The 27,810-nt window shown below is 38.9% G+C and overlaps 1 protein-coding gene across 2 annotated transcripts in view; it reads right to left on the bottom strand.

The window, feature by feature from the left end:
- PEPD (peptidase D) overlaps positions 1–27,810 on the bottom strand; it is a 137,704-nt gene that overhangs the window by 34,361 nt on the left and 75,533 nt on the right. For both annotated transcript variants that reach the window (XM_082769798.1, XM_082769797.1), the window contains exons 10-12: positions 24,949–25,017; positions 18,353–18,430; positions 1,428–1,576 (exon numbers count right to left, since the gene is read on the bottom strand). In XM_082769798.1, the coding sequence (XP_082625924.1) occupies positions 1,428–1,576; positions 18,353–18,430; positions 24,949–25,017 (296 nt within the window). The remainder of the gene's footprint in view (positions 1–1,427; positions 1,577–18,352; positions 18,431–24,948; positions 25,018–27,810) is intronic.

The following is a 27,810-nucleotide window of genomic DNA, read 5'->3' on the forward strand; positions in this document are numbered from 1 at the left end:
GTGGCCAGAAAATTCATGATTACTAGCCTCATGAGCAGAATAAATGCATTTGCACCATTCTTCTAAACAGGCAAGAAAACTAAAGCACAGCAAGAGAACAGAAAGTTCAGTCCTGTCCCAACATTCTTCTTCATTCAGTCTTCTCCCCAACATTAAGAATTATTTCTCTTGAAAACTGTCTATAAATCTCAAGCTCTCAAAGCTAGTAAATAATCCTTGCAACCAATTTGAAGAATTATTAAACTTAGTATGTCCTTATTTTCTGATACTGTAAATAAATCGGTAAGCTAACTGAGGAATTCTCCACAACATTCTGAATACAGAATCATATTAGCTCTTAAGTTCTGAAGATAGTCCACAATTTATTAGTGCAAAATACTGATAAATACCGCACGAGAGGTGACACTGAAATGTGAGCAAAATGTGAAGATGAATGGGAACAGGATTATTCAGGGGAGAAACAGCAGATGATGGAATATGCACATTGCTATTAAAATGGCAAAATATCTGGTCTCCGTTTGCAGATAAGCTTCAAGTATTATTGCTCTGTTCCAACCTACTCAAATGAACAGTGCTGCTGCCAGCTTGTAAAACAGGAAAATTACGTATGCTCTGACTGGCAATCCAGAAAGCCCATGCAGTCAGGGTCTGAAGACTGAAAGCTAATGTGGTAAATATAATGGACAAGTGTGCTTTGTGCATTAAGTACATTTTCCTCAAAGCAGTTTTGTTAGTAATACTGAGAAATGCTCAAGTACCTTCACCAGTGAAATACTCAAGATCACAGAAGCTGCTGGCTCTAAAAGCATTTATTTGCTGCCTGAAAGCAGAATTGGAAAAAATAAGATTTTCATGAAGCCAGGCAGTTGTTTCAACTATGAAAATGTATACTTGAACAAATTTGCCTGCAACTTAAAGGCATAAGTGAAATATCCAATAGCCAGTGCTTTCTAAAGTTTTTAAAGGCTAATTAAGTGTCCTTCCCAAAAGTACACACTCCATCCTCCCTTCATTAGAAGATTTCTATTGAGTTTGTGTGTAAAATACAGAAAATGCTTGAAACAAACTGAAGCATGACACATGTTCACTCAAACTCTTACTTCATTCTTTGGCATAAGCTTCCTGAAAAGATATCTGCCAGTGTAAACACCAGAGTAACTGTCACCACAGTATTTAAGGAATTAAAAAAAGTAGGAGATTAAAATACCTTTTAAATACTATTAATAGTTGCTTATGTGTTATTTCTTTAAATATTATATGGAGAATGTTGGGTATCATTCACCTACTAAGAGCTGTTTAAATACAGAAATGAGTTTTGTCATCTTGTTCCTTTCCAGCACTTTCTGATATTCAGACATAATTGCCTTGACAGCCTGAACGCTGCCATCAAGCTTGTCAATTCCTGCTGACATGTACTGATCTTTTACCTGGCTTGACTGCTGTCATTACAGCACGTGATGACTTCAGCACCGCTTCGTAGATAGCCCTCTGGTCAGGAGTGAACTTTCCATTTGCAGGGAAGGTGCAGGTGATGTCAGAACCATAGCAGTAATACTCTCCTCCCATATCGAACAGGCTAAAAAGGAAGCAAAAGAGAAAGAGATGTAAATTTTAATTCCAAGGAAACTGTAGAACTGAAGGTATTTCTCTTGATCTGCACTTAAAAACCACCCGCATTTTGATAGTTGGCCACATAATCACCACTTCAATGCTGTTTTTAAGTAAAATGAGACAACAGTCTCTTGCCTTCCCTCCTGGCAGAAGGGCATTTGCTATATTACATACAGCTTAAATGGACACCTTCACCAGCTGTTCTGGTCCTGGATGGAAACACTGCAAGAACACATGAAGGAAGATAAAAAGCACATGAGGAATCTACTTCCAGGTCTTCAGTTTCAGTTCCTAAGACCTTTTCTCAGAAGAAACAACTTCTTTTTCTTTCCTGAGAAATGCCAGCACCACATAAAGGGTCTAATCTCAAAACTTAACTGAGAAATGTTAATTATGGTCTTTTGTACGTAAGTGTGTCAAAACACATCTGATAGTTTAAATAAAATGTCCCCTATAAAGGCTGACTGCCACCGCTCACAATAAACTTTCCGTTACAACAACCATGCCAAACAGGGCTTAAAGAAACAAGCATTATGGAAAGATCCAAACAGAAAAAAAAAAATCAGTAAACTTTTCTGTATCAGAGGAAGAAAAATATTATAAAGTGCTTTCTTTTATGGGGAAAAAATGTTTTACCCTTTAAGAATCATATTTATCCTACACATATATCCATGACTCCCCACTGATTGCTCAGCCGCCAGAAATCAATCTACAAGAGCAGCAAAGAGGGTCTCTGTGCCCTTGTGACAACCTGGTTAGACATTTGCAATACTATGCTTCTTGAGTCTACCTGATAAGGCACTGCACTGGTTTCAGCAGGCTCAAAAATTAGCAAATAACCAAATAACCATTCAGACCAACCATTACTTAAGCAAATAAGCCCCCAGCTCATCATATATTGATTGCAAGAAGGCACATTTTACATATAAGACTTTGGTCTTGACACAGTATGTGTGTGACCTCCTGATTTCCTAGGTAATGAATCACAGTTGGAATCTGCTAATTTGTCTTCCTACAACCAGCTCGAACAACTGTATGTGACTGTCATTCTACAAAGAAATATAATGTTTTTCCTTTGCTGCATTTGAAAAGCTTGGTGTTTTCTTCCTCATGTTTCTGCTTCACAGCAGGGTCTCTCAGACACCGCGAGCAGAATGAAGGGCACTTTACTGCAGCACACTCTCTGTTACTGAGTCCTAATCACAGTAGTAAAGAGCAAAACTGCGTTGCATACCTCTGCTCTCAGCCAGCATACATGATGAGGTAAGGATAAGTATAAGCTACCCCCAAAAGTGCTACAACACTCAGCTGTAAATGTGCACCATTTCCAATGTAACTGCTATTGAAATTAACGGACAAAAATTAGACGAAGGCAATCATGGTAAAACTAAATAGTATTTTAGCAGCATCGAGACTCTTCTTGCTTCATTGCATACACAGATGCACACGTACTCAATATTTACTCAATATTGAATATTTACTCAAATTTTAAAATCCACCCTGCAGTTTCCTCTGTGAATGAATCTTTGCACTTAGTGCAAGCCCTGCTGAAGTCATCCCCAGCCTCTCCACACTGGGCAAGGTTCACCTACAGAGCCACTTGCAGGACTGGAACTTCAGGAATCAAAGCTATGTTTCACAGATGCAGAACTGCTTGAGGTTTAAAGCTACAGGAACAAACTCTCCAGGAGAACGTTACAAGGACAACTGCAAAGTTATGCATGTACACAAAGAGCCACTGCAAATGCTCTGTATATTCACTTAAATAGGAAATACAGTACTTTGAAACAGAAAGTTGCTAATTGAAAAAAGATACACAGTAGACAGCAAATGTCAGACCCATGGGGTGAAAAAGCAGGATTTGACACCACTATAGCAACTGTAAACAAGCCTAGCCAAACCTCAAAATCAGAAACCCCATCAACACTGTGTAAGTTTTGATTTTATGGTTAGACTCGCTTCTAAAAATAACTAATGGTACATACAGAAAATCTACGGATGCAGAAAACTACTTGCAGCAACTAAGACTTATGCAAGAAGCTGCTAGTTCTCTAACAAGCCAACCATATACATTTTTTAGTATAGCTATGAATCTTTCAACCTACCCCAAATCGAACCCTTTCCAAATCACAAGTGAAGTTTCATGGTACTTGATGGGATTTACAGCAGTTTTGTGGCCTAACTCTGTCCTATTTACAAATGTGTCAATGCAGCACGGTCACAGTAAAGCTGTGACCAGCAACTTTTAAAAGCCCTGGTCCAGGTCTACTGGAAGTTACCATGCCTTCTATATTTTACCTGGAGAATAGTTCATTTGAACTTAGCATAAGCAACACACTTCAGCAATTCCTTCTGTACAATTATCAGTGTTTTCTCAAACCCATTCATCATTTGGTCGTTGTTAAATCGTTGTTAGAGTTACTGGAGCACTAAGTAATGGAAAAAAGCTATTACAAAGCTGATGGTACACCAAAATAAGGCTTGCAAGCCAGGAAGCACCATTTGTTCAGGTTTCTTGGCTTCCAGACAAGAGTAGAAATGAGGGAAGATGATCTTTCAAATTCCACCACAGAGCAATAACACACCATCTAGTCTGTATGCTTCAGTGAAAAAGCATCCAAAACAAACTGTACATCTGGGAGATGTTTTGGCTCTTACTGGGAATTCTCTTCCATTTAACTTCAGTTGGGAACATATCCATTAGTTAAAATGTTTCCCAAGACATGGAAATAGCCCAAATATTGTAGTTATCCTGAGGAAATAATGGGAGCTTGAGAAGATCCCAGCTTCATATCTTTGCTTGCCAGGCAAAATAAGTGGTGAAGCACATTTAAGTCTAATAAAATGCATGTGAGCTACTATCTTCTCCTGTGGACTAACTGAAAAAAGTTTCTACAAGCAGGTTACTTATATCCTCATTCCTTGGATAAAATATGCTATTTTAATCTGGAGTTAGAAGGTAACTGTTAGGTAGCAAGAGAGGCATTAATAATGTATTTTAGTACATTTTCAATTGTGCATTCAAAATTAACTGTCTGATGATGCAGTCTTACAAGGGTCACATAGAGAAACAACTACTACATGTTATTTGGACTACTATCAAATATAGCAGCAATATAAACAAATTAACTGCACAAATGAAAATAGGCCTTATAGGCATCTTGATCTGTGGCTTACCTTTTAAGGACTATTTAATGTCAGCTAACATATGCAATAATAGAACTAAGTATCTCCAAACACTATTATTTTATCTAAAAGGGAAATACAAATGTTAGATGTCTAGCAGATTACATATGTTGTCTATTATAAAATTTGTGAGTACAGTTCTTGGTAGAATGAAGACAAATTTCAGCACAGAAAAACCCTTCTCCCTTTTGCAGGAAGGGTGCAATTGTTAATTGCAGGTTCAAATGCATCCAGAGATGAGGAGCATGAGGTCGTCAGGTTTCTGAGGAGCCTCAGATGGGAAGGTGGCCAGAGAAGGAGTATCGCTGGTCAGAGAGAGGCGTGCCGCTATGTGTCAAAGTCTTCACTGATGTAGGCTGAACCTGACGAAGTCTTTTATTGCACAGCTGAATTTCTTTCAAAACCTTTACAGAGAAAAGCTAATCTTGCTTTGTATCGCTTTGTTGGGAGCAAAGGCAATGAAAACTTACCTGGCTTCATTTCAGGGTGAAAAGTGCAGCGTATAAAAGAATATTAAACAGTCAGGAGACCTGAGCACACACTAAAAATTCCATGTTACTGTTACAATTTGTTGTCTAGAATTAATAAGAAGCTATACCGTATGTAAGAGACCCAGCACATAATATCCTAAATTTCTCCTTTTAAACATGGGCAGAGACCTCCTAAGGGAGGCTTCAGTTATATATATATATTTGTAATCTTTCCTCCCAAACATATTGCAAAATACTTAGATAAAACTAAACAATGCAAAGTATTACAAAAATCAGATAACCTGTCAGTTACTGTACCAACAGAATTACTTGTTTACGTATCCTTAATACAATGTTAGCCAACAGGGTCAAAAAAAAAGTTGCCTTCTGCATCTGTTTTAGGATTAACTTTCAAAAATGACTAATTGCGTCTCATTCCTCTCACAGGCAAAAAGCCTGACACCAAAACTTAAAATCATTTTGTACATAAACCAGTACGAAGTCAAGAAGCAGCAGGAACACGCATCCCATGCCACAACCCTGCAACTTGACAGGCACTGACGATAAAAAGAAGCGGCCGATCCTGCTTCCTCTGTCAGGAGCATTTCAGCCTGGCCCAGGAGGGCCTGGGGCCACCAGCAGTGGCTCCTCCTCGCCCCAGGAACCTGGGTTCTGCTCCCCACTGCATCTACCCAGGCCGGCAGAGAGAGGATAATATTTCAAGGCTGCTTAAGTCCTGTTGATTTTTAAGGAGAATACAGGCTTGTAAGTCACTGCTGTACTATAAATGCTACATGACACTATGCACAACAGCTCTCTGCACGTTCTCCTTGAAGTCACTCTGAAACAACACAGATGAGCTTCACAGAACATTGGCACCACAAAATGCAAATTTATAGTTACTTTTTTGGCTGTAAAGCCCAGAAAAATAATAGGTGTTTTGATACTACTTTCAGCTTTCCAAACCTCTGATTGTGAAGCATCACAAAACACTCTGTGTAACACTTTAGATTGGAAAACTGTGGTTCTTTTCTTTATAAAGTCACTGTATACATATTTTTTTTTCCAAAGTAAAGCATCATCTTCTTCTAAGCATGTGTTTAACTTTTATAGGCTTGCTGACATTTTTATTGTCAAATAATTTGAAACTGCCAGGCACTGAAGCAAATTATGGCCAATATCACAATGGGAAGGAATACTTTATTTGGGGTATCTGAGCCATGTGCATGAATCGCTAGTGATCCAACCACCAATCCAACCCAACGACAAGCTCTCGCAGGCATTTCTTGGGAAACCTACAGCTACTTTAACCTAATCTGCAAAACGGTCACCTTGCTGCTCTAGAGAGATGTTCTGCGTGCACAGTCAGAATTGGGTCTCCTCAGGAGAGTTATAAAAACAAATTAATCTCCCTCGGTTAATGCCGCAGAGCCACCACTGCCTGAGACCCCCGGGGACTCCCCCCATGCAGCGGGGTGTGCGGACCCCCACCGCCTGCTCTCAGAACAACCCCCCCCTTCCCCCAGGCAGGCTCCTGGACCAGCAATTAGAAAGCTGATACCACCACGTCGTACTATGCCCTCCTCGTCCCTCAGGTTAAAGGTGCACAGCAATGATTCCCGATGCACTTTACTCAGCTACGTTTACTGAGGTTTTAGGGTTCTGAGCCATTATCAACCAAGACGCTGATGAGCACCATGCAGATGAACTGGTGCCAGCCCTGTTCCAGGACAACAGGAACAAATGTACGCACAATCTTTTCCTCCTCTTACTGCAATACGAGCAAGTTATCCCCAGCTGGAGATTTTATTCTGTATGAACTCATCACACTCTGCTCCGAGTTCGCAGAGAGCACGCTTTGTGCTTTAGACTTCATGAGCAATTAAATCTTGAAGTAGTCACACACTAACAAAATCTGACTGTTTGGTTAAACACTTCAAGGCAATTTCAAGCTTGAGGGAAATAGGTATCAGTATTTCTATGAGATACATCTTTGGAAATGCGCCAGGTGATTTGGAAATAGGGTGGCTTAATAGCCAACCACAAGAATAAATTATAGTAAATGATAGCAGAAGTAAGAAAATGGAGAGTTTAAGTGACACACACTTTTTCATCCACTTGTATCATGACTAGCCAAGTATTACCAATTTAAAAAAAAAAACAACCCTGTGTAAGATAACATCACAAAACTCAGTACAGAGCTGGAACAGAATAGGGTAAAGTCCTACCATGCTTGGGAAGCTTTTTTGGAAGAGGTGCTCTGCTCTGTCCAGATTCCATCTGACATGGTACAGAGAGAGCCTGTACTGGCTCTGTCCCGAAGCCAGACTTGGCTTGCTGATTGTAAGGCCAGCTTTTTGTTGGCAACACCCCTGCAGCTTAGAACAACCTTGGAAAAATGTTAGAGAATATTTTGTGTGTAGGAAATTGGGCTCTGGATAGTCACAAGAAAACATCACTCTTTGTGCAAGTCTCGTGTTCAAGAGAAGATCATGGAGCCCACACAGGTAATGCAATTAGAGACACAAAATGCCAGTGCAACTATTCTGTTACACACATTTTGCTGTGATTTATATATGGCTCATATTTTCACTTGTCCTCAACTGTCTCTTCATGTCCACCTTCGCCATGGATTCCCCATATTTGTTCCTTTTGTAGCACTGTCTCACTAAAGGCTTTCCCAGACTATTACAGCAAATGGGAGGCTTGTCTCAACCTTCTCTCAGAGAGATGACAAGATACGCAATTAAGCTTTGCTCCAAAAAGGAAAGGCTAAAACAAAAAGATCTGTCTTCACTGAATTTTGAAGGAGAGGAGACTGTATGCCCATGATGCCAACTTCAGGATCCTCAGTAGCTGTGGCAAGAACAAATGCAAGTTTGGGTTATCAAAAAGAACAAGAAAAACAGCAATCAAACAGAAAACCTTCTCCGGGTGTTCGTGCCCTGACTAGGGCTTCCTCTCACTACAACAGACAGAAACGGCAGCTCACAGAAGCGGTGCAGCAGCTTGATGCAGAGATGTGCAGCTGCACGTGGGTGTGCCATGGTTATGCCCTGAGGTCGCTGGGGAAGGTGCGCCCTTCTGCTCTGCTGCTCCATCTGTATTGCAGAGAAAAAATGGTTTCCTAAACCAACAACAACACCACGTGGGAGTGTCATCTCACTCAGTAATATGAGCCAAGCAGAAGAATTTCAGATCCATTTATCTCAGAGGATATGAAATCTAAATGTCATTGAATTCACTGAATGAGCTGGACGTAGGAGTTGGCTCAGTAAACACCCACATTGTAAGATTTTCTGTACTACTTCTGATTCTTTTCATAAGCAGGTTGAGAAGGAATTCCTTGTTTGCAATATTTGTCTGTGGAAGAAACTGAAGACAACTGCCTTATGCTTCTGCACTAAATAAACCAATTTCCATGATCAAGGATCGTCCCTCTTTCACCCCCATGCAGTTTGCATCAATGTCGCTTTAAAAATGTTTGCCAGAGCAAAGAGCCAAAAACCAAACAAACAAACAAAACCCTTTTGATTACCTTGTTCATGGCTAAATTCACCCCTGAGAGCCATCTCCCATTGTTTCTGGTAAGCAGACGGATGTCCCCAGTATAGAAAGAAGCATACAAAAAGGGGATTGGGAACCCAAGCTAGTATTGCCACGTTAGGAGAAGGGTGAGGCAGCACTCAAGGCTTTGTAAGACACAGCAGGCACAGTGTCTCTACTGCCTGCTTCACACTTCTGCTAGACCCATGCAGGCAATATGCCAAAGATCAGGCAAACTGACAGGTAAAGTTCTGACAACTGGATCGCCTTTTTGCTGAATGAATGTCTTTTCCTGGTTTCCTTATCGTAACTATTATCCATTTTTAATTGGCATATTTAGTAAGTGACAGTACTCTCTTTAGCAGAGAATTCTTTGCTGAAAAGTCAACCTAACACAGAGATGGCTGCAAACGTGACACTTTGGCCAACTGCCACGAGCTCCATACTGGGAACACAGTATCTGGCTGACTTGCTCAAACAAGGAGCAAGGATGTCAGAGCTGCAGGGAAGAGAAGGAAACGTGCAAGGAGAAACCTGTACTGGCAGCTGCACACTTCCCAGTCACACTGACAAGAACAAACCTCATCAGCTCCTCACCAGAGTATGAGATACCAGCACAGGATAGGAACAAGGCAGCTGCTTTTTCAAGTTACCAAAATTTTGCAATTAACTCATACATTCAATTTCTAGATGTCTAGAAGTGAAAAGTACCTACTGAAGCTGAATGGCAGAAGTTTGATGTTTCTGATTCAGGCCACCATTCTTAGGTGCTAACATTTGGACTTAGGAGCCTTAGCTTTCAGCAGCCGTTTTTGGACACTCTGACCTGGGCAAACAACCACTGGAGATTACAGGAGTAGGTGAAGTGTCAGACCTCTACTCATTGATTTTCACTGTAAATACTATCAAATTCTCTTATGTGTGCACGCTTACACACACACAGTCCTGCCAGCAAAAGGTTAAAGCTTCCAAATTTTTCCACAATGAAAACTGAGACAATGACTAATGGTACCAGTTCATGTAGGATTTTATTTTTTTTGGGGGTGGGACTTTTTGTTTGTTTGTTTTTGTTTTGACTTCCTGTAGTTGTTCTTGCGATTGTTCAAGCAACCTCTAAATTACCACTTTTCAAAAGACAGGGGGTTCAGAATGCTGTACAGAAGATGCCAACCGAAGGCAAAAGAAGAGTTCCTAGCCCTTTCCCAGAGAGAAGGTCCAAATGTTCAAGCCAAGTGTGCAGTAATGAAGGCAGCAACTAGTTCTTCAGAAAAGGAAGCTGATGCTGCCCATCCCTAAATGAGTCTGCTGTTTTGCCAGTAAGAACATTTTTTTTTCTATTCAGAAAAACAACAACAAAACAAAACCACTACTGTTCTTAGCAGCACCTCAAGCTGGAAGTACAGTATATGGCAATGTACAATTTAAATTAGAAATATTCTTGCTTTAAAGACTTAAATTGGCTCAGCCAAAAAGTGGAGCAGTACTATACCAGAAAGACTCCTTGCGAGGCCTTGGCTCAGAGTCATGCCTCCACCACAGGAATAACAAGGGGCTCCCTGACCAGACACAAGGGAAGAGACCCAACGTTGCCCAGAATGCAGGGTCTGGGAATTACACCTGGTTCATGGGGGAAACACAAAGGGTGTGCTGGAGATTAATGGCACCTTCACTTGGAGCCATATATTAGTTTAAGACTCCCTCTACAATTGTATTCTGACCTATATGATTGAGTTCCCCACACCAAGAACAGTAAGAAAGACTTTGCTACTGAAATCTGTCCAAGACAAGCAACATCTGTAGGAGTATTTTCTAAATCCTATATGTGTATCTGTGTTAACAAAGACCACCACAAAAGATGGATTAAACTAAATGGCAGTTGTGAATGATCAATATTAAATCAACAGCTATTTAAAAATACTAAACTGTACCCCACTTGTTTTATTTAAGCAACCCTAGCCAAGTCAGTCCAGCAACAGCCAAAGCAACTTCATGTCCTCAGGTTTCTTGAGGCTCTGTTGAGAATGTTAATCTAAAAATATGAAAGATGAATCTCATTTGCAGGTGATAATTAAAAAAATATCATATGCACTACAACGTATGAAGACCATCAAACTAATAAGCAGGCCATAACATGGTGTTTAAAAGAAAGCTAAAATTTGTTATAGCAAACATGTTATTACTTAGTGATCTCTCCTTTGGCTAAAAGGCTTATACATCTGTAACAGCAGGCAATCCCAAAGCCCTGAATTATCCAGAACACACAATCTATTAGAGGAATACTATTGACAATTCTAGCAAATATACTTTTCTATATTTAAACAAATCAATTTTTGTAGATTAGCATTAAATTAATATAGTCTATAAGCACAACAGGAAGAAAAATACCTACACTTGATGAAAATAGTAAATGCTACGCAAACCAGAGGAATCAGGCCAAAGGAATTATTTCAGAAATGGATAGCCAGTTGATTTTGCAATCAACCAGTAAGTAGTAGCAATGTACTTTGTATTATTATTAGAAACAAAACCATAACTAACAAGTTGTTTCAAAACTGCAGACTGAAAGGTTAAAGCTAACCATAATTTTTGCATATTATTATATTACCAAACTTCAAAATGCATAAAAAATGTACAAGGGCAAATGAAAATACTAGCCTCACCCACATAAAATAGATGAGCATTTACATCTGACACATTAATATCCTGGGATCTTAAAAGCAGTGCTTTCAAGAAGTAATAAATACAATATTTTGTTCCGTAGGATAAATTGTTTTAATAGCAGACAATGAAGTACTTGGGGGTGGAAAAGGGAGGACTTCTATTATCTGATGCAAAAAGATTGGTCAGTTCCTGCTTTTTAATGCAACATTGCCCCCACCTGGACAAATGCGGTTTGGTTTATAGGTTGGCATTAATACCATAAAACTTTGTAAAACAATGTAAATTCAATTTGGAAAAGAGTCGCAACAAACTTCTCTGTGTGCAGTATATCTTTTTTTAAGCTAACCTATCTTTTAATCAAGTAGTTGAAAGTCTTCTTGATATTTTCCTAAAACATAGCTCCAGCACTCACAAAAAGTCCTTTCAGGTTACACGCTTACTCATTACTGCAGAAAGATGAACAATGATTTTTCTACAAATAAAACTCTATAATACTAAGGGAAATATACTGATAGTTTCAAGGAAATATATATACTGCGTATGCATATTGTGTGCATATGTAAAAGATGTATGCACACAGCTTATATAGAAAATGACAGCTCTTAATTCTAGAAACCTCTGTACTATGCTTTCAGATGAAAAAGAGGTAAAATTAGAAAAGTAGCATATTTTAGTGAATAGAAGACCTTGCCTCTATGAATAAACATGGACAACTGGATTTGACCAGTTCTTGTAACAAGCAACTCTTTTACAATGTTCTTTGTACACCTCAGAGTGATCAACAACTCCAGAAGATCTAAAAATGGTCCTTCATATCTTTAGAGTAATTAAACAATAAAGACCCCTGAAAACTTAGTAACTTTCCTGTTTCACCCAGAAAAATCTGTCTTAAATGCTTATACATGCAGTCAAGCTCCCTATAACAAAGCTTCTGAAATGACAAGAGGAGGAGCACTAGAAGTTAAAACAGGATCTTCTGAGAGCACCAGAAATTATAATATTAACATATTTATAAAAAGGCACGTATAAGTGTCAAATAGAAGGAAGCAAACACAAATTTAGCACAACATAAGTGGAATGTACATTACATGCAGAGACAATGCTCCTGGTTGGTGCTGAGCCTTTGCTCTGGTATGATATCAAAACATTGCCAGTATCAAACCATAGGTCAATACTTAATTCCTTCCAGAGAGCGTTTATTTTAGTGCCCCCTGGTGTCAATATTATCCCTTTTATTATTTAACTGGCATTACCAAGGAAAGAAATATACCTCAGAGTTAAATTATTCCAATAAAATCTTTTTGCAATACTAGGTTGCCTTCCATGTGCCCAGCTCCACTATTTGACTAAGCAAATAAAAATACCTGTCAATACAGCCAAGACACATTTGAAACATCTCACATAGATGCATTAGGCTACGATTGCACTTCTGTAACAGAATGTAAAACAGGTTTTGTGGCATTAATAAAACTTTTCTAGTGCTTAAATTCTGGTACTGAAATGCAATAAAACTACTTGCAAGTAAAACTTGTTTTCCTGACATCATTGGTGGGTCACCTAAACAGCTGTGAACCTTTGCAGCAGGAAATATTCTGCTCCACCAAAGATACCCTATTCTTTCCAATGCTTCATTACAATCAGTGAGCTTAAATCTGAGAGCATTCAAAGAAACAGTCAAATAAATTGAAAGACACAATTTGACAATCCAACCTGTTTCTGCTGAAACTTTTAAAGGTAGTTTTATTTTATAAACAGATGTGAATACACACTGTGAATACAAGGTTAATGGTGTCTCTCTCTCAGGTCTGCTGTACTTCATGAGCAGTACTTCATGAGCTGGGGACCTGCTGACGCAGCCCAGGGTCTGCGTGGACAGGACTGTGCCAGGCAGCAGGGAGATCTTCCTTAAGATCCTGACTTAGGAGGGTATTTCAAAGTGGTAAACATGCCAAGTGCTTCAGAATATACAATTACATTCAGCATTTTGCAAAGAATGGACCAACTAATCAACAAAAAATGTCATCAAGTGCTAAAAGGTCAGTAAACTTGCCAACAAAAGTTGGTTTAATAAGTGCTGAATTTTCCCTGAGAGAAATTTGTCAGAAGCCATGAAAGACAAAGACCTGCAACTCAGGACACGTGCAGAAAGCCATCTCAGGTAATAGCCATGTCTATTTCAGTGACATCTGGGGTCAGGCTTATTTTCTCACAGTTCTGTTATTTAAGCGAGAGCTTCATCATGAAGGATCAATCTTTATTTTAAGATCATAGAAGCATTTTGTATTTGTCAAACGTTGCAGGAGCCCTGCTGATCAATCGCAGTAACACAATCAACTCCTGACATGCCTTCAGCACCGCGGCAATGCCAGGAATCAACAAAGGCAGGTGGCACGAACCGCAAGGCAGCGAAATGAATGCAATAAACTATCATTTTCCTGAATGCGTTCTCAGAATCAAAATGTAATGTAGACACTTTCATCTGAGGGTTCCTACAACAAAGCAATGAACCGCAAAGGTGAGGACAGACGTTTGTCTGGCCCCACACTTCCCAGGCCGCACCCCACCTGTCCCGATGGCCGATTTTCTCCTTTCCCCACAGCTATGGTGTGGCTCCACACGGCAACATCTGGCAGGGCAGAAGGAAGGACCCAATGGGCTTTGTTTCCTTCTTCTTTAAGGAAGCAGATTTTCAGATGCTGATTTGTTGAGACCGAAGCTTTTCGCAGAAATGCTGTGGCTTCTACTGAATTTTTCATGAAAGGTACTTCCCAGGGTCAAGTCCTAACTTCCAGCTGCTCTCTGAGATCAGTCTGAGAAGAGCTGAGACCAGAGACTCCTGCATCCCATGAGGGCTCTCCAACCACTGAACCAATCCCTTCCTCTAGTCTGAACGAACGCAGAATAGCTGCAAAAGGAGAGCTTGAGAGAAACTGGCCCAGGAAGCAGGTGTAACACCAGGGACACCACATGACAGGACCCTAGGTGCTTATTTGCACCAGATTTGTGCATGGCAAGGAGTCAAATCTTCCCACTAAACTTTGAAAGACCTTTCGTTATCCAAACTGTGTTGGTATGGGCGGTGGGGCCCCGAAAAACACTGAAAAATAGGTTGTGGTTACTTCCCAACTCTGACCCTGATGGAGGCCTCTCATGAACAGGACAGGAGATTGTAAACTAGAACTGCTTATGGCTCCACTTTCCAAATTACAAAACATAGCCACAGTCTCACCACTGAAACAGCAAGCGTCTTAGCACGCAATGAATAATGCAACACCTTGAGATAATGCAGTAAACCTCAGTCTTGGGCTCAGTTTCTATCTGAGCTGTCACAGGTTTAAGATGACAGAAGAAAATCAGTATTTGTATCTTAGCCTGGCCATGACAGCACTGTAGACATCTGTAATAGTGATTTTTAACATTTTGAGCAGAAGAGTTTATTTAAATGTAATACCAAGTGAACAGGCAGAGTGCACAGCACTGTGATTCACAAGGGTGCTCAGCCTAGCAATTTATCTGCATGACCTCTGACCATGGAGATAATAGATGCTTGCTTAGGAAAAGTGTTTGTTTTAGATCACATTGACCATATTCATTTACATGTCCACTACATAAATGTTATACAACATGAATTATTTATGTAAAACACTGACTTGCCATAATTGCAATATTTACATTTAATATCAGTTCAGTGCTTTGCACATGCCTATTGAATATTGAAACCCTAAAATACTGATTTCTATGTCAATTGTAATTCTTCGTGTTAGCTACTTCATTTTTAATATTTAATAGGCTGAAAATGACAGCCCTGCTTAGCAAGACAGTCCACATTAAAAAGTGCCAGAAATTCTCTTTACAGTCCCTGTCTTGTACTGAGGTCTTCTAGCACAGAAGCTACACCTATAAAAATGTGGATTATTATGCAATGTTGGCAATTTAATTCTATACCAGTTTCTTACAGAAATAAACCCACTTCATGTAGATTAATTATCAAAAATGAAAGTAATAAAATCAGTGTTCTAGATGTGACATTTTTTAAATGAGAGGTCTGAGTAACAGTCTAAAAATATATTTTTTAAAATTGCAATACACCAAGTATTCTTGCCTATGATCTCTTGTTGATACCAGCAAATCCTTGTAACTAATATTCTTCAAAGAGCAAACAAAGCATGCAGTCAAGGGTTTGAAAGAAGCAAAACATTAGTCCTACAAATCTATTTTTTCTAATATTCAGGTGCTTTGTTGATGTATTTACTGACAGCTACTGCATTGTAATACTTAGCATATAAGAAACCCAAGCTGCACATTTCTGCAAAACTCTTGAATGTTTTTCATATCAACTAAATCATTTCAAGAAAAAGACTTGAAATTCTACTGAATAATTTAATAAAAACCACACCGAGTACCCAATCTTCTGATTCTATTATTCCATTATTCTATGGAGTTGTTACATTAGATTTATACCCAAATTACTGGCAGCAGCAGAAATAACCCTTTAAACGCTTCTTTTTCACCAAAAGAGAAATTGCTTTTCCTTATGTTCAGGGAAGAGACTAAAACTATCCAACAGAGGGCTCCCAGTAGCTGTTCAAAAGCTTAATTGAGAGTCAAACACATGAACTCTTAACATATACATGCAAATCAGCATGCTGTCATTTTAACAACCTATTCTGTATGCACTATAGGCACGCCTACACCCAAATTGTAAATTTGTAAAAGCACACAGTATAATCACCCAGGAAGTTCCTTGTGATAATTTGTATTCTACTGAAGTAAGTTAGCATGGCTTCTTTAAACTGTGGAAAATCAGTATATTTTTAAATAGTCTTCATACAAATGCAATTATTTCTTTTTTTTTTTTTTTTTCCAACTTCTTTACATGCACTTGAGAAAAATGCTAATAAAACCATGTGTGGAGCACAGTTTGGCTTCCACATGCCTCTGAGGCAAGGCAAGAGGTAGGGGCAGAGACACAGCCTGGGCAGGCGCTTGTGCACTCAGAGAAAGCGCTCCTGAAAGGGGTTAGTGGGAAGGGAACAAAACTTACTCAAGACACTTGCTAAGAGCTGGGTCCCAAACTACTCATGATATCAGCAGCTGCTCAGACAGAGCTAGACCAAGCCAGGGTTAACACAGCACAGTACTGGAGACCAGCTAGTGAGCACGAGGCTTATCTTGTACCCCAGTGAGCACAACCAGGCTAACCTTGTCATCCTGTTCTTCCACTAGGAAAGAGATGATTAGGTCAAGCTGATCTGAGCACCTATTCACTAAGATCCAATCTACACCTAACAAACTTGATCTGATCAAGACGTGAGGCTGGACCATTTCAGGAAGAGGGTACTTCAAACTGGGTTAATCCTTGCTTTTTTTGTTGAGATGGCTACTATGTAGAGCTGCTGCCTGCAAGAGCTTCTATTTATATACTTCAGCCCTGAGTTCTCCCAGCAATATTATCCCCCTCACTGTTAAATGTCTTAATTTTAAGTACAGGACATTGTAATACATTGTGGTGTATCTTCTCTCAGTAACATAAGCTGTGATTTCCTTTAGGCTACATGTTGTCTTTTTTTTTGCAAACATAATCAAATGCCAAAGTCAATACAGAAGCACGTTGGTGTGCCCTACCTGTTCAAAAGAAACCTCATAGATTATTACCTATCCAAACACAACGTGATCAATAAGTCAAAGCTATTATACTGCAATAAATTAGTATTAGTATTTGATTGATTGAGTAAACTATTCACCACAGATGAATATAATACATAAACTATTGTACAATAAGCTTTTAAAGATTTTTTACAGTATTAAAAAGAAACGTATCTGTAATTAAGTGCACTCTGCAGTCTCTGTAGATGTACCAGCTTTTTTAAAAAACTTTTGATAACCCTGAGAACCAATTTATTTCCCACAACAGCTTCTGAGCCTATGATAATACTCATTTGCTTTCCTCCACATCTTTATATCCAACTGTGAAAATACATACCTGCAGTCTCTTTGCACATGCTACAAAAGTAATCTAATACATATCCTCCACTAAATATCTGTGATTAACTCCTCCGGAACTAGTTTTGTCCTTTTACAAATGTAGGTTTTTTGATCAAAGTCCTCAGAGGTGAAGTACAAAAGCTATATTCTGCTCTGCTACACACCACACAATTAGGTTTGTCTTGAAATTTATAGTAACGTCTTTGGTGATTTTATTCACACTGCTTTTATCTGCAGCGATACTACAAAGCATGTGGAATGTAATACAAGTGCAGAGAAATGTGCGGTATTTGCAGTCATATTCTTGCGATGTTAAATTCTAAGGATTTATTTTTTTATTTTATTTTATTTTTTTGGGCACAATCCAGGACTAGAAGCACCCTGACCTAACCTGAACTGAGCTGAGTTTGATCACCTCTCATGTTCAAAAAGTCCACTTTCAGGCTAGGGTGTCTGGGTGCATGAAGGCACTTGGAATGTATCATCTACATTACAATTTTATACCATTTTTCTTAAAAGTAGTGAACACCCTCTCAACCCCCGACCATCAGAGCTGAGGTTTGGATCTGAATTTCAAAAGCAAAATTAGATTCCAATTTTTACAAGTGTCCTTATTTAAATTACAGTCACTTCTTAAACTATATTCTCATGTGCCGTTGGAACAGAGCAGTTTGAAAACAATAGCCCATTCCCCTTCTACTGGGGATAAAGGTATACAGAACCTTTGGAAGAAACCAGAATAGCCTGGCATGCAAAATTACATGTTGTTTTAAAGATTAGACCTTTTCTCCTTATGCAGCCATCATTTTACTAATTAAGTCCAGGAGTACATATATTGAAAAAAAGCCAGCAGTGTAACAAAAACATCAGACAAGCTCTAAACCTTTACTTACCACAAGTCTCCATCTTCAATAGTCTTATCATTTGGGGCTCCAGCGTGCCCATAATGTAGAACAGATGAGTTCTCCCCACTAGGTAAAAAGAAAATGCAGCATAATTAATGCAAGAAGAAACATTAAAACACACAACATGAGAAGGAACATTGTAAATGTGACATTGTAAACATGTAAACATCAGTGCCTTTGTATATTAAGCATGAAATGTTGCAGTCTGTGAATACTGCCATAGAATCTGCCAAGTCATGGGCTAAGATAACATTCTGCATCTCACTCAGCTGAAATAGGTACAGAACGGGCGTTTTACTATTCTGGCTGCAAGACATGACCTTTCTGCAGAAGGAACTCGGCACAGTTCATAGAAATACTTTGCAAATCCATGAAAGTGTCAAGAAAGCAATTATGTAAGTGTGATTTTTCAAGCTGTACCTATTTATTTCATTCTGGATTTTTTTTTAATTATTGATACATTTCCCTATTTAAGGTTAAATATTCTGAGGCATAAAAGACAAGTTTCCTCTGGAGAAAAATCTGAAGTATTTGAAATGCTTTACAAGTTACTGGGGCTGGAAAAAATCAGCTGTCCAAGTAAACAGTTCCAGTTCACCTCTGGCATGGCTATGTGTGATCTCTGCTGGAATGAATTCACTGCACACTGCTAGAGGAACATTTGTGATATGTAATGTCAGCAGTAATATCTGGCACAAAACCCATCACTCTATTTTCATCTCTTATTAAAATCACCTTATAAAGAAAAGATTTTTATTCTTGAAAACCCTTTAGACTAAACTGCTGACTCACAGGAATAAAACATCTCCAGAGAAGGACGGACCTTTGTTCTGCACTTCTAAAGCTTCGTGATCCACTCAGTGACCTATATTTGGTCTTGGCATCCCTCTCTTGTCTACTGTTATTCCTCCAGGTCTAGCAAACGTCAGTTAAAAGACGGGTAAAGATCTCAAGCTCTACCTTTTACTATTCTCCTCAGACAGATGTTCTCTCTCTTCACAAAGGTAGAAAAATTATATCATAGCCAAAAATACATGTGTTGGAACAGGGTTGCTGTGGCATCACTCTGACCCCTCAAGATGACTTGCCAGTCTATCTCACTCTATCAAAGCTGTATTGGTCATCCTGCTCAAATTTAATTCTTTCAGTTATGATGGCAGAATAGCTTCCTATTTTAGGTAGAAGGAATCAGAGGCTCAATTTCAGTGAATCTTGTTGTACCTGACGTCAACGTGCCATCTGACATACATCTCATATTAGACTTCTGATACGTGCAATTACAAACCCAGTAAATATGCACTGTATCCAGAAAGAGCTTACTTTCAAGATACCTTCACAGTACTTGTGATCATTTAGATACATAACTGAGCGTTAATTCATTCAAATATAACAATTCCATAAGCAAGGATCATGGAGGAGAAAGCAGATGCCTTCTTAAATCTCCAAAGGCTCTCAATCCAAAGGGCTGGATCATGTCAGTAATTTCAAAGTAGTAACATTTTATCTCTATTTTTTAGCAAGTAGGAAATCAGTACATACTAAGGCAGTGAGGGACAACATTTTAGAATTGTAGGAATGATTGTCTGATAGGAAGTGTATTTCTTATACAACATTGAAAGGAAAAATTAAAATTGCTAAATAAAGAGTTAAAAAAAAAAACACACACAGAATTAAGGCTGTGACAGATTTGCTTTGTAATGTTAGTCCAATGGCGTAAGCACATTTTTACAACTGGCTAGTAGCTGGCTGCTTTTTGCTTCCTGGCCACCTGAGCTGAGAACCTACTCTGTCATGCAGATAACTGAAAACAGCCCCGTAAAACCTGCATACAAGATGAAGACACAAGTGAGCCTCCTTCTGAGATTTCCTGTCTCCTGGGCATTTGTGGAATAGTTTCTTTTGGCCACGATTGCAGCTTTCCATGCCAGGACGCTTTCAAATTTAGTTTGCTCTGCATGAAAAAAATTATAACTGGACAACAGAGTGAAATCCATGGAAAGGCCTTCTGTGTCAGGCTACACGTATGGCAAGAACTGGGTTTCCAGCCTTAGCCTTCTGCTTCCACAGGCAGCTGACAGCATCACAGACAGCTCCTGCCTCTGCTTTAGTCCATCAGCACTGACAAGAGGATGCAGCATCATGTGCTGCCCGAGGAACTGCTTCCTAGGTAGAGAGCTATGATTCACGGGAGACAGGGAGGGAGCACTTGGAAGCAACTGGAACGACCTTGGTGCTATGCATGACACTGTGAATCCACATGCTTGGTTTTTAAGGAAAAACACAAAAATAAAACATTCCCCTAAGTGGCATCCACACACATGCTCCACAGCAGTTTGTCAGGATTTTAGCTAGATATACTATTCCTTATCTCTTTCTAAAAATAGGGATAAAGGAATAGAAGCAGATAGCATATGCATGCATTTATGATCAACTTAAAAAAAATTATCATGAGGCTTAAGGGCATGACTTCATGCTAACATATTTGCAGATAACTTGTTTACTTATCATCATATGCTGGCACTCTCAGTGTTATATATCATACCAGCTGCATAAACAAGTCATATATTCAAATATGAGTACAGCGCGAATGTTTTCAACAATAGGCATTCCAAATACAACGATGAGGGATTTCCTTTGCACAGTTTAACGTAAAGGTTTTAGTTTACAAAATATTTCTGTAAGGTTCGGCACCAACTGTTACAGAAGATGCATGAAAATCTGTTTTTCTCCACCGTTACTTAAGCATTAAGCAGCACAATCTTTCTTGGCATTGGAAACTCCCTATCTTTCATGCAAATCTTGGCTCTGTAGCATAAATGGGATTGTACCACAGAGAGAAGCAGCTGGTGTGGAAGACCAGATACCCACACCATATGCATTCCACTGTTTTTGTCTGAGGCAAGCGGGGTGAGAGATCTGTTTACTTCAGGCTGGCTCTAGGCAGGCCCCACGGACTTGACGCCCGTTAGCAACTGAGGCACGAGAGATCTGCTCCCGAAAGCTCCCCCAGTTGTTTGTCAACCGAAAGAAACCCACAGTGTAAACTCCAGGACTGGTTCCTGGCTCAAACCGAAGCCCCGTAGGAGGGCAGGGGGGAGCTCTCACCTCAGAAGGGCAGGGTTGGCCTGGGTTACTGCACCTGTGTGGCCACCTCCGGCCTGCTGCTGCCGGGCGGTGCACTCAGACCTCCCTCAGGGGAAGCACCTTCACCTCCGCCTCAAGATGGAGGCAGGGAAGATGCCTTAGGAGCAAGGCCACAGAAACTTCACTGCAGTGAAGTGTACCCACAAGGTAAACGTTACAGCTAACCAGGAATTGCTTGTAATGATTGTCTGACTTTCCAGGTGGCTTCAGAACAATTAAAACACCCTCCCTACCCCCGGCACTGGCAAAGCCAACAAGCCTTCCTGTAAAAAATATTTATTTTCTTTCCAAGGAGTAACAGTTGAAAGGCCTCGTGTCAGAGTGCCAAAGCTGGGGTTTCAAAGGAGGTGCTGTGGGGAGGTGCTGACCACCGGGAGCTCTGCTGCCTTCCTGGAGGCCAGCACACCTCCAAAAACCACCACGTGTGGGGATGTCAGTGCCTGCCTTCAGGCAGCCCAACTGAAAAATACTACAAGAGTTTTCTACATATCTATTTTTATTCCTTTAATAATTTGCCTCTAACTGGTGCCAGACATGTTTGTTGCAGAAAGAATTATGTGAAGCAGCAGAAAAGCTGCAAATTAACACCACTGAGAATGCGAATAGGAGGAAGAGATTCAGATTACCAGAGAAGGAAAAAACAGGCCCCAAAAAACACTTTAAATCAGAAAGCTCTCAAAATGAGGGAGCGGAAGAAAGAAAGAAGAAAAATGTCAGCAACATTTTAAGAACAGGATTAAACTGAGTATCAAACATAAGAAAAAGTGCAGCTATTATCTCTACATTAAGATCTAAAGAAAAACCAATAGACCATGAACTAAACAAGCAAACTATTTCCATCAGGCTTTAAATAATAGAGTCAATCTAGTGGGAAGTGTTAACAGCCTTCTCTCCACTTTTTCACCTAAGAGATTAATTTTTTTCAAGTTGGATTGAAAAAGAAGGAAAAACGGATTCAGTAAGTACCCTAACCTTATCTAAAAAGCTTTATTTATGATGATCCTCAGACAGAGAAACATGTTTTATTGGACTGCATCATTTGTAATCACTGGTATCATCTGGTGAGAGCTGTAATCTGCCTAGAGGCATCTATCTAGAAGATCTGAACCTACACCTAAGATGGCACAACACCAGATAGCAGCTGACCACAGCCTCCATGGTGGTTGCAGAGATACTGGTGCCTTGTCACCAGTGGGTGCCATCCATTGTAGGGTCACAGGATGCACTGTGCGTGTAACTTAACCTTTCTTTTCCTCTCTAAAAATGGCTACTTGCTACACTAAGGCACTGCAATAAGAAGTTCATTAGCATTTAAATGCTACTTTGAAGTCAACACTTTGGAAATTAATGTTAAATATAATCCAATTACATTTATCAGTACTATTCTTATTTAATTGCACTTATGCAACATCTGTTTGCACTTCAAACTGCTTACAAGTTAACAATGTTAGAAAGCATTACTAACTAACTGCAGGACTAACCCAGCTAGGTTATGACCAGTAATAACACTAACACATTTGTTGTTATTCTCAACTGATTGGAGAGTGAATATATAGAAGTGAATACATGAAGCACACTTGGTCACACTGAATATTCAGTACCTGTCTCCTGCAGAGTGCAAACACTGGACCAAGACTGCAATAAATGCATGCACCCAAAGCATACCAAGTGATTTCTACCTGAAATACAGTATTGATTACTCTTGTTTTCTGGTTTAGTGAGCATCTTTCTTAAAACCTGAATAGCAAACATATTTTAATTAAAAACATGATTGTCTTCTATGGAAATTATTATCAGGCCTGTAACTAGAAAGAAAGATCCTGTCAAAATATCACACTTTTAAGTGCTGGGAAAACAACAGAACTCAGCATGAATAGAATAATACATAACTATTCAAAAACCCTAATTGCAAAAGCTATTTTTAATCTCAAATATAGTTAAGTGTAGTATTTACAATGACATTTTCATAGTAATTAAAAACGTCCATTACTTCTGCCATTATTATGCTAATTGAATTAATCAAATAGATCTACTTTCCTTTCATTAAGTCCTAGCTTAAAATGGTTAATTTTATTCATTCTTACTGCATCATTCAGAATATAGCAATTTATTGACAAAGGCCTATTTATTTATTTATTTATTTTTAAATCCAGTCTGTCTCTACTTTTGATAGTAGCGGTAGGATACAACACCATCTCCCAGCTAAATAACAATAACACGCCATATCCCAGCAAATCAGGATACTGTTTGGATTTCAAGGCATTTCAAGGTCACTAGGGGTTTCTATAGGTTTAGCAATGCCATCCCTGTTTCTAGCTTCCGCACCCAAATCAGATCCTGCAGCACAGGTTCTGGTTTGCTCTAAGTAAATGTGAAACCTGTATGGCTGTGGAAAACCATACACTGAGACAACTTGATTTTACCATCTCAGCCTGTAACAATACCACTGAGGTGAAGTCTCACTGCAGTGTCACATTAATTTTCAAGTTATATGATGGTACTTAAAACAGAAAACTTTTCCAACAATTTAGATGCACAATTTGCCATAAAACTACTCATACTGCAATTTTGCATATAAATTGAAAAAATTGCATTTACAAATAACCAGTTGAGTAAACCACAGAAAGAAGCAGAGATGCTAATTGTCCTCATTACCCCCAAAGCAATATAATACTATAGTCATCGTCTTAGAAATTATTTTTTACAATAAACCTATGTGAATTCAGGCAAATGCTTGTGCATAGCAGTAGAGCATATATACCAACAGGTATGCCTCATCTGTCATAAATTTCTGATCAGATTTATTCCAGTGACTACATAAGATTAATCTCTGCATACAGTAAATAGCTGACCTTGACACATACCCTACACTAATCTCTTGAAATTCTTTGAAGTAAAAGCATGTATTTTTACAATTGCAGGGAGAATTTTTATATTATTTTCTCAAATATAATAGCTTCAACTCCAGCTGTTCAGCAAGAAGAGAGAGAGCAGAAAAAACTTCAAAAATTCACCCCTGAAAATTAGTTTTAGTGCATCCTAACATTCTCAAAGAAGTTTGAAAGCCATATGAAATACTTAAGGTCTAATACTTTTCAAAGAAAGTATTTGTGAACAATGGAGAATAGCTCTAAAGCCCTTCTTCATAACGCTGTTTAATAAAAAAGCCAATTGTCGCGCAGATGTGAGCATAAATGGAATCTTGGCAGCAACAGCGCTCATTGTGGAATCTCTTGAGTGTAGCAGAATCTGTAACGGGGTTATTTCTTTAAGACACAACACTTGCCACCTTTCTCTTGCTTCTGCAGAGGAAACAATTCAAAACTCACTCTGTTGGCACTCACAAACACATCACATGCCAAAAAGGAACAATTTTACAAATATCCAGTGGGAAACAGACAATAAACATTGCAATAGCTCAGTATAAACCATCGACTTACCTGCCACAGATGCAAGTGTAGGAAGTATGGCGCATGCCACCTCGAGTATAGCAATAGTGTTGGAAAAGGCTGCAAAGAAAGAAAGATGGTAATTAACAATATATTCAATATATTCAAAACTACCACAAGACAGAGAGGACAAGTCTTGCTTCAGTACAGCTGTGTTGTGCAAATCTGTGATCTTCCCCTGCCCAAACAAGGGAAATAAAAAATTCAACACAGATCCCACTCCACAAGATAACATTAGCCGAAGTCCCTGACAACCTACAAAGAACACTGCAATACACAAGGGATGGAGAAGGGAAGCAGAGCAGTTGCGTGCTCTTGAACATTACTCCTGTTGAAATGACATCCTGTTGGAGGAGCTGTTTGGCCTCAAAAGCACTGAAATATTTTCATCCTTACTGTCTAAGTCCCCTTCACATAAGGGCAGATGTGCCCAGAGCACAATTAATATAGGATTAGGTGCTTTAAGAGCTAAGAGCATATCATGGATCCTTTTATTCTATTTGAAATATGCTCTAATTACAATCCAATTCCCTTTAATACTGAATGGATTTCAAAAACTCATTTGTTGTAATACTGAAATCATTTCATTAACACAGAGTGATAATGGTGCTATTCAAAGAATAGAGATGTTGTGATTTTGTCCTTCTGCAGAAGCAATCCGCAGAACACAATTCAAGTTCTTTGAAGGATATTAAAGACATTATATGCTTGCAAATCCAAACCAGATTTTAGAATTACACAAAATTACAGTATTTAAAGAAACGAAACAAAACATACAAATAAATCACACAGAAAAAGAAAAACCTGCATTTAAGGACATATGTATAGGCAGACGTGTTTTAGAAGATTCTTTTCTGCTAAAAATGTTTTGGTTTTACAAGTCAAAACCACTGATTTTTCATTGCCCCAGAAACCAGTAATTGCAAAGAGTATGTCAAATGACTGAGGACCTAAGGAGAAACTCTGACACAGTGAGAGCATAGCACAGAGAACTAAATTTGGCTCATGAAACGTATCATCTAAAACATCATTTGCTCTGGTGCAGACAGTTCACCAAACAGACACGTCACATAGAGGTGAAGTTACAGGTTTGCTCCTTCCTAGCACACTTGCAGACAAGGTTTACTCTACACAACGTGATACTATGCACAAACATTTTGCAAAACAACATATTATACTGTTATATGTGTATAGTTATGTTCTAGGAAGCAACTTCTAGCGTATTTATAGACCTTTCACACTAAATGATTGGATTAACTATCTCCTCTAGACAGCAACTTTCAGTAACATTCTAAAGAGCTTTAAAAATGAAATAATGAAGGTTGTAAACATCCTTCCATCATCGCTGATGCTGGGATAGGAGGGTTTATTTTTCCATATGACAACTGATCACATATTCATGGTTGGAATTTATATGAAGCTGTGCAGCAGAGTAACGGTAGTCACCTTTTGCAGTACTCCCAAATTAGCAGTAAAAAGTAGTAAATAAATTAAGACAGGCTTCATATAATCCAGCTGTTGCCTGAGCTTTATTTCCGTTTTCTAAAAAAAGTAAACCTGGCTGTTTCATCAAACATTATGGACTTTCTTTTAAGAGTGAGTAGTTGTTTATGTGACTGAGCTGAAGACAGCGTAACTTTGCCAGGTAACGAGTCTTCTGCTACAAGAAGTAAAACTACTCACACTGCCGTGAATTTACTTTTTCAGGCTATGACTCATCAGACACATGTTCAAGCAGCTGGCAAGAAATTCATCAGTGCTATCAGAGACAGCTAACATCCTTGTATAACATGTCCAAGGTAAGTGAAGGATCACATATCCCTTTGATGGTAAACGTTGGCTTTTCAAAGCTAAAAAAAGAACAGATGCAGAATTATAGAAGCTGCCAGTACTTTGTAGTTAAAATCCTCATTCCACTGAAGTCAGTGCAGATCCTGCCGCTAAACTTCATTACACCAGGATTTCACTGTCTACATGCTACAAGAATCTTTATCAAAGAATCCAATACAAAAGTGGAAGTCTGAAATAGCTGTACAGAATATCATTTCATCTGGTGCTCCACATATATTGCAAACACTGCATCTTGAACTTTGCTTGGTCTATCTGATTGGAGGATACATGTATGTTTAGGCAGTTTTATGTTGGTGCTGGATGCTTTGCCATGAGTTTTTAATGCAGCCAACGCAGATACAAGTGTTAAGGACCTCTTTCTTTTCTCCTTCTTTCATGTGTTTCAAAGCTTTTCTGTCATGTTTTATACAGTATTTCCCTGGAGGCTGTACATATTACTTATCATACACATACTATCTCACTCGTGTATACCGATCAGCCATTGGTGTACTTACATGTCAGATGTTACCTTTTGAACACACATCGATTTGTTTGAGATGGCATGTTCTTTCCATTGCTTTGAAACAATATTTTTTTCCCCTTTTCTTTTTAAATATAGGAGTACATCCTGGTTTTGGTACCAAAAATACCATCATCTTTAACTGACTGACAGTATTTTAATGGAGTTTAAAGTTTTAATAAAACTGTGGGCTTTTTTTCTTCCCATTAACTTAAAAAAGAGCAAACTACCCCCCATTTATTCAAGCATATCTCACATGAGTGCTCTTGCCCCCCACCCTTGCAAATTTGCTGAAGTATGTTTTCATTTTATCCCCACTGCTCTGACAAGTCTTGACAACATGGGTCCATCATCATTAGAAGTAACAGAAAAGTATATAGTTGGCATTTTTGAGATGTTAAGGAGTATTGCATACATCCAAACAAACCTCCAAAATGCTTGAAAAATCACTTTCACAGATCCTCCTAAAAAGCCATTGAAGTAAAATCTGCTACAATCTTTCT

Source organism: Aythya marila, assembly GCF_965140915.1.
Source record: "Aythya marila genome assembly, chromosome: 12".
NCBI lineage: Eukaryota > Metazoa > Chordata > Aves > Anseriformes > Anatidae > Aythya > Aythya marila.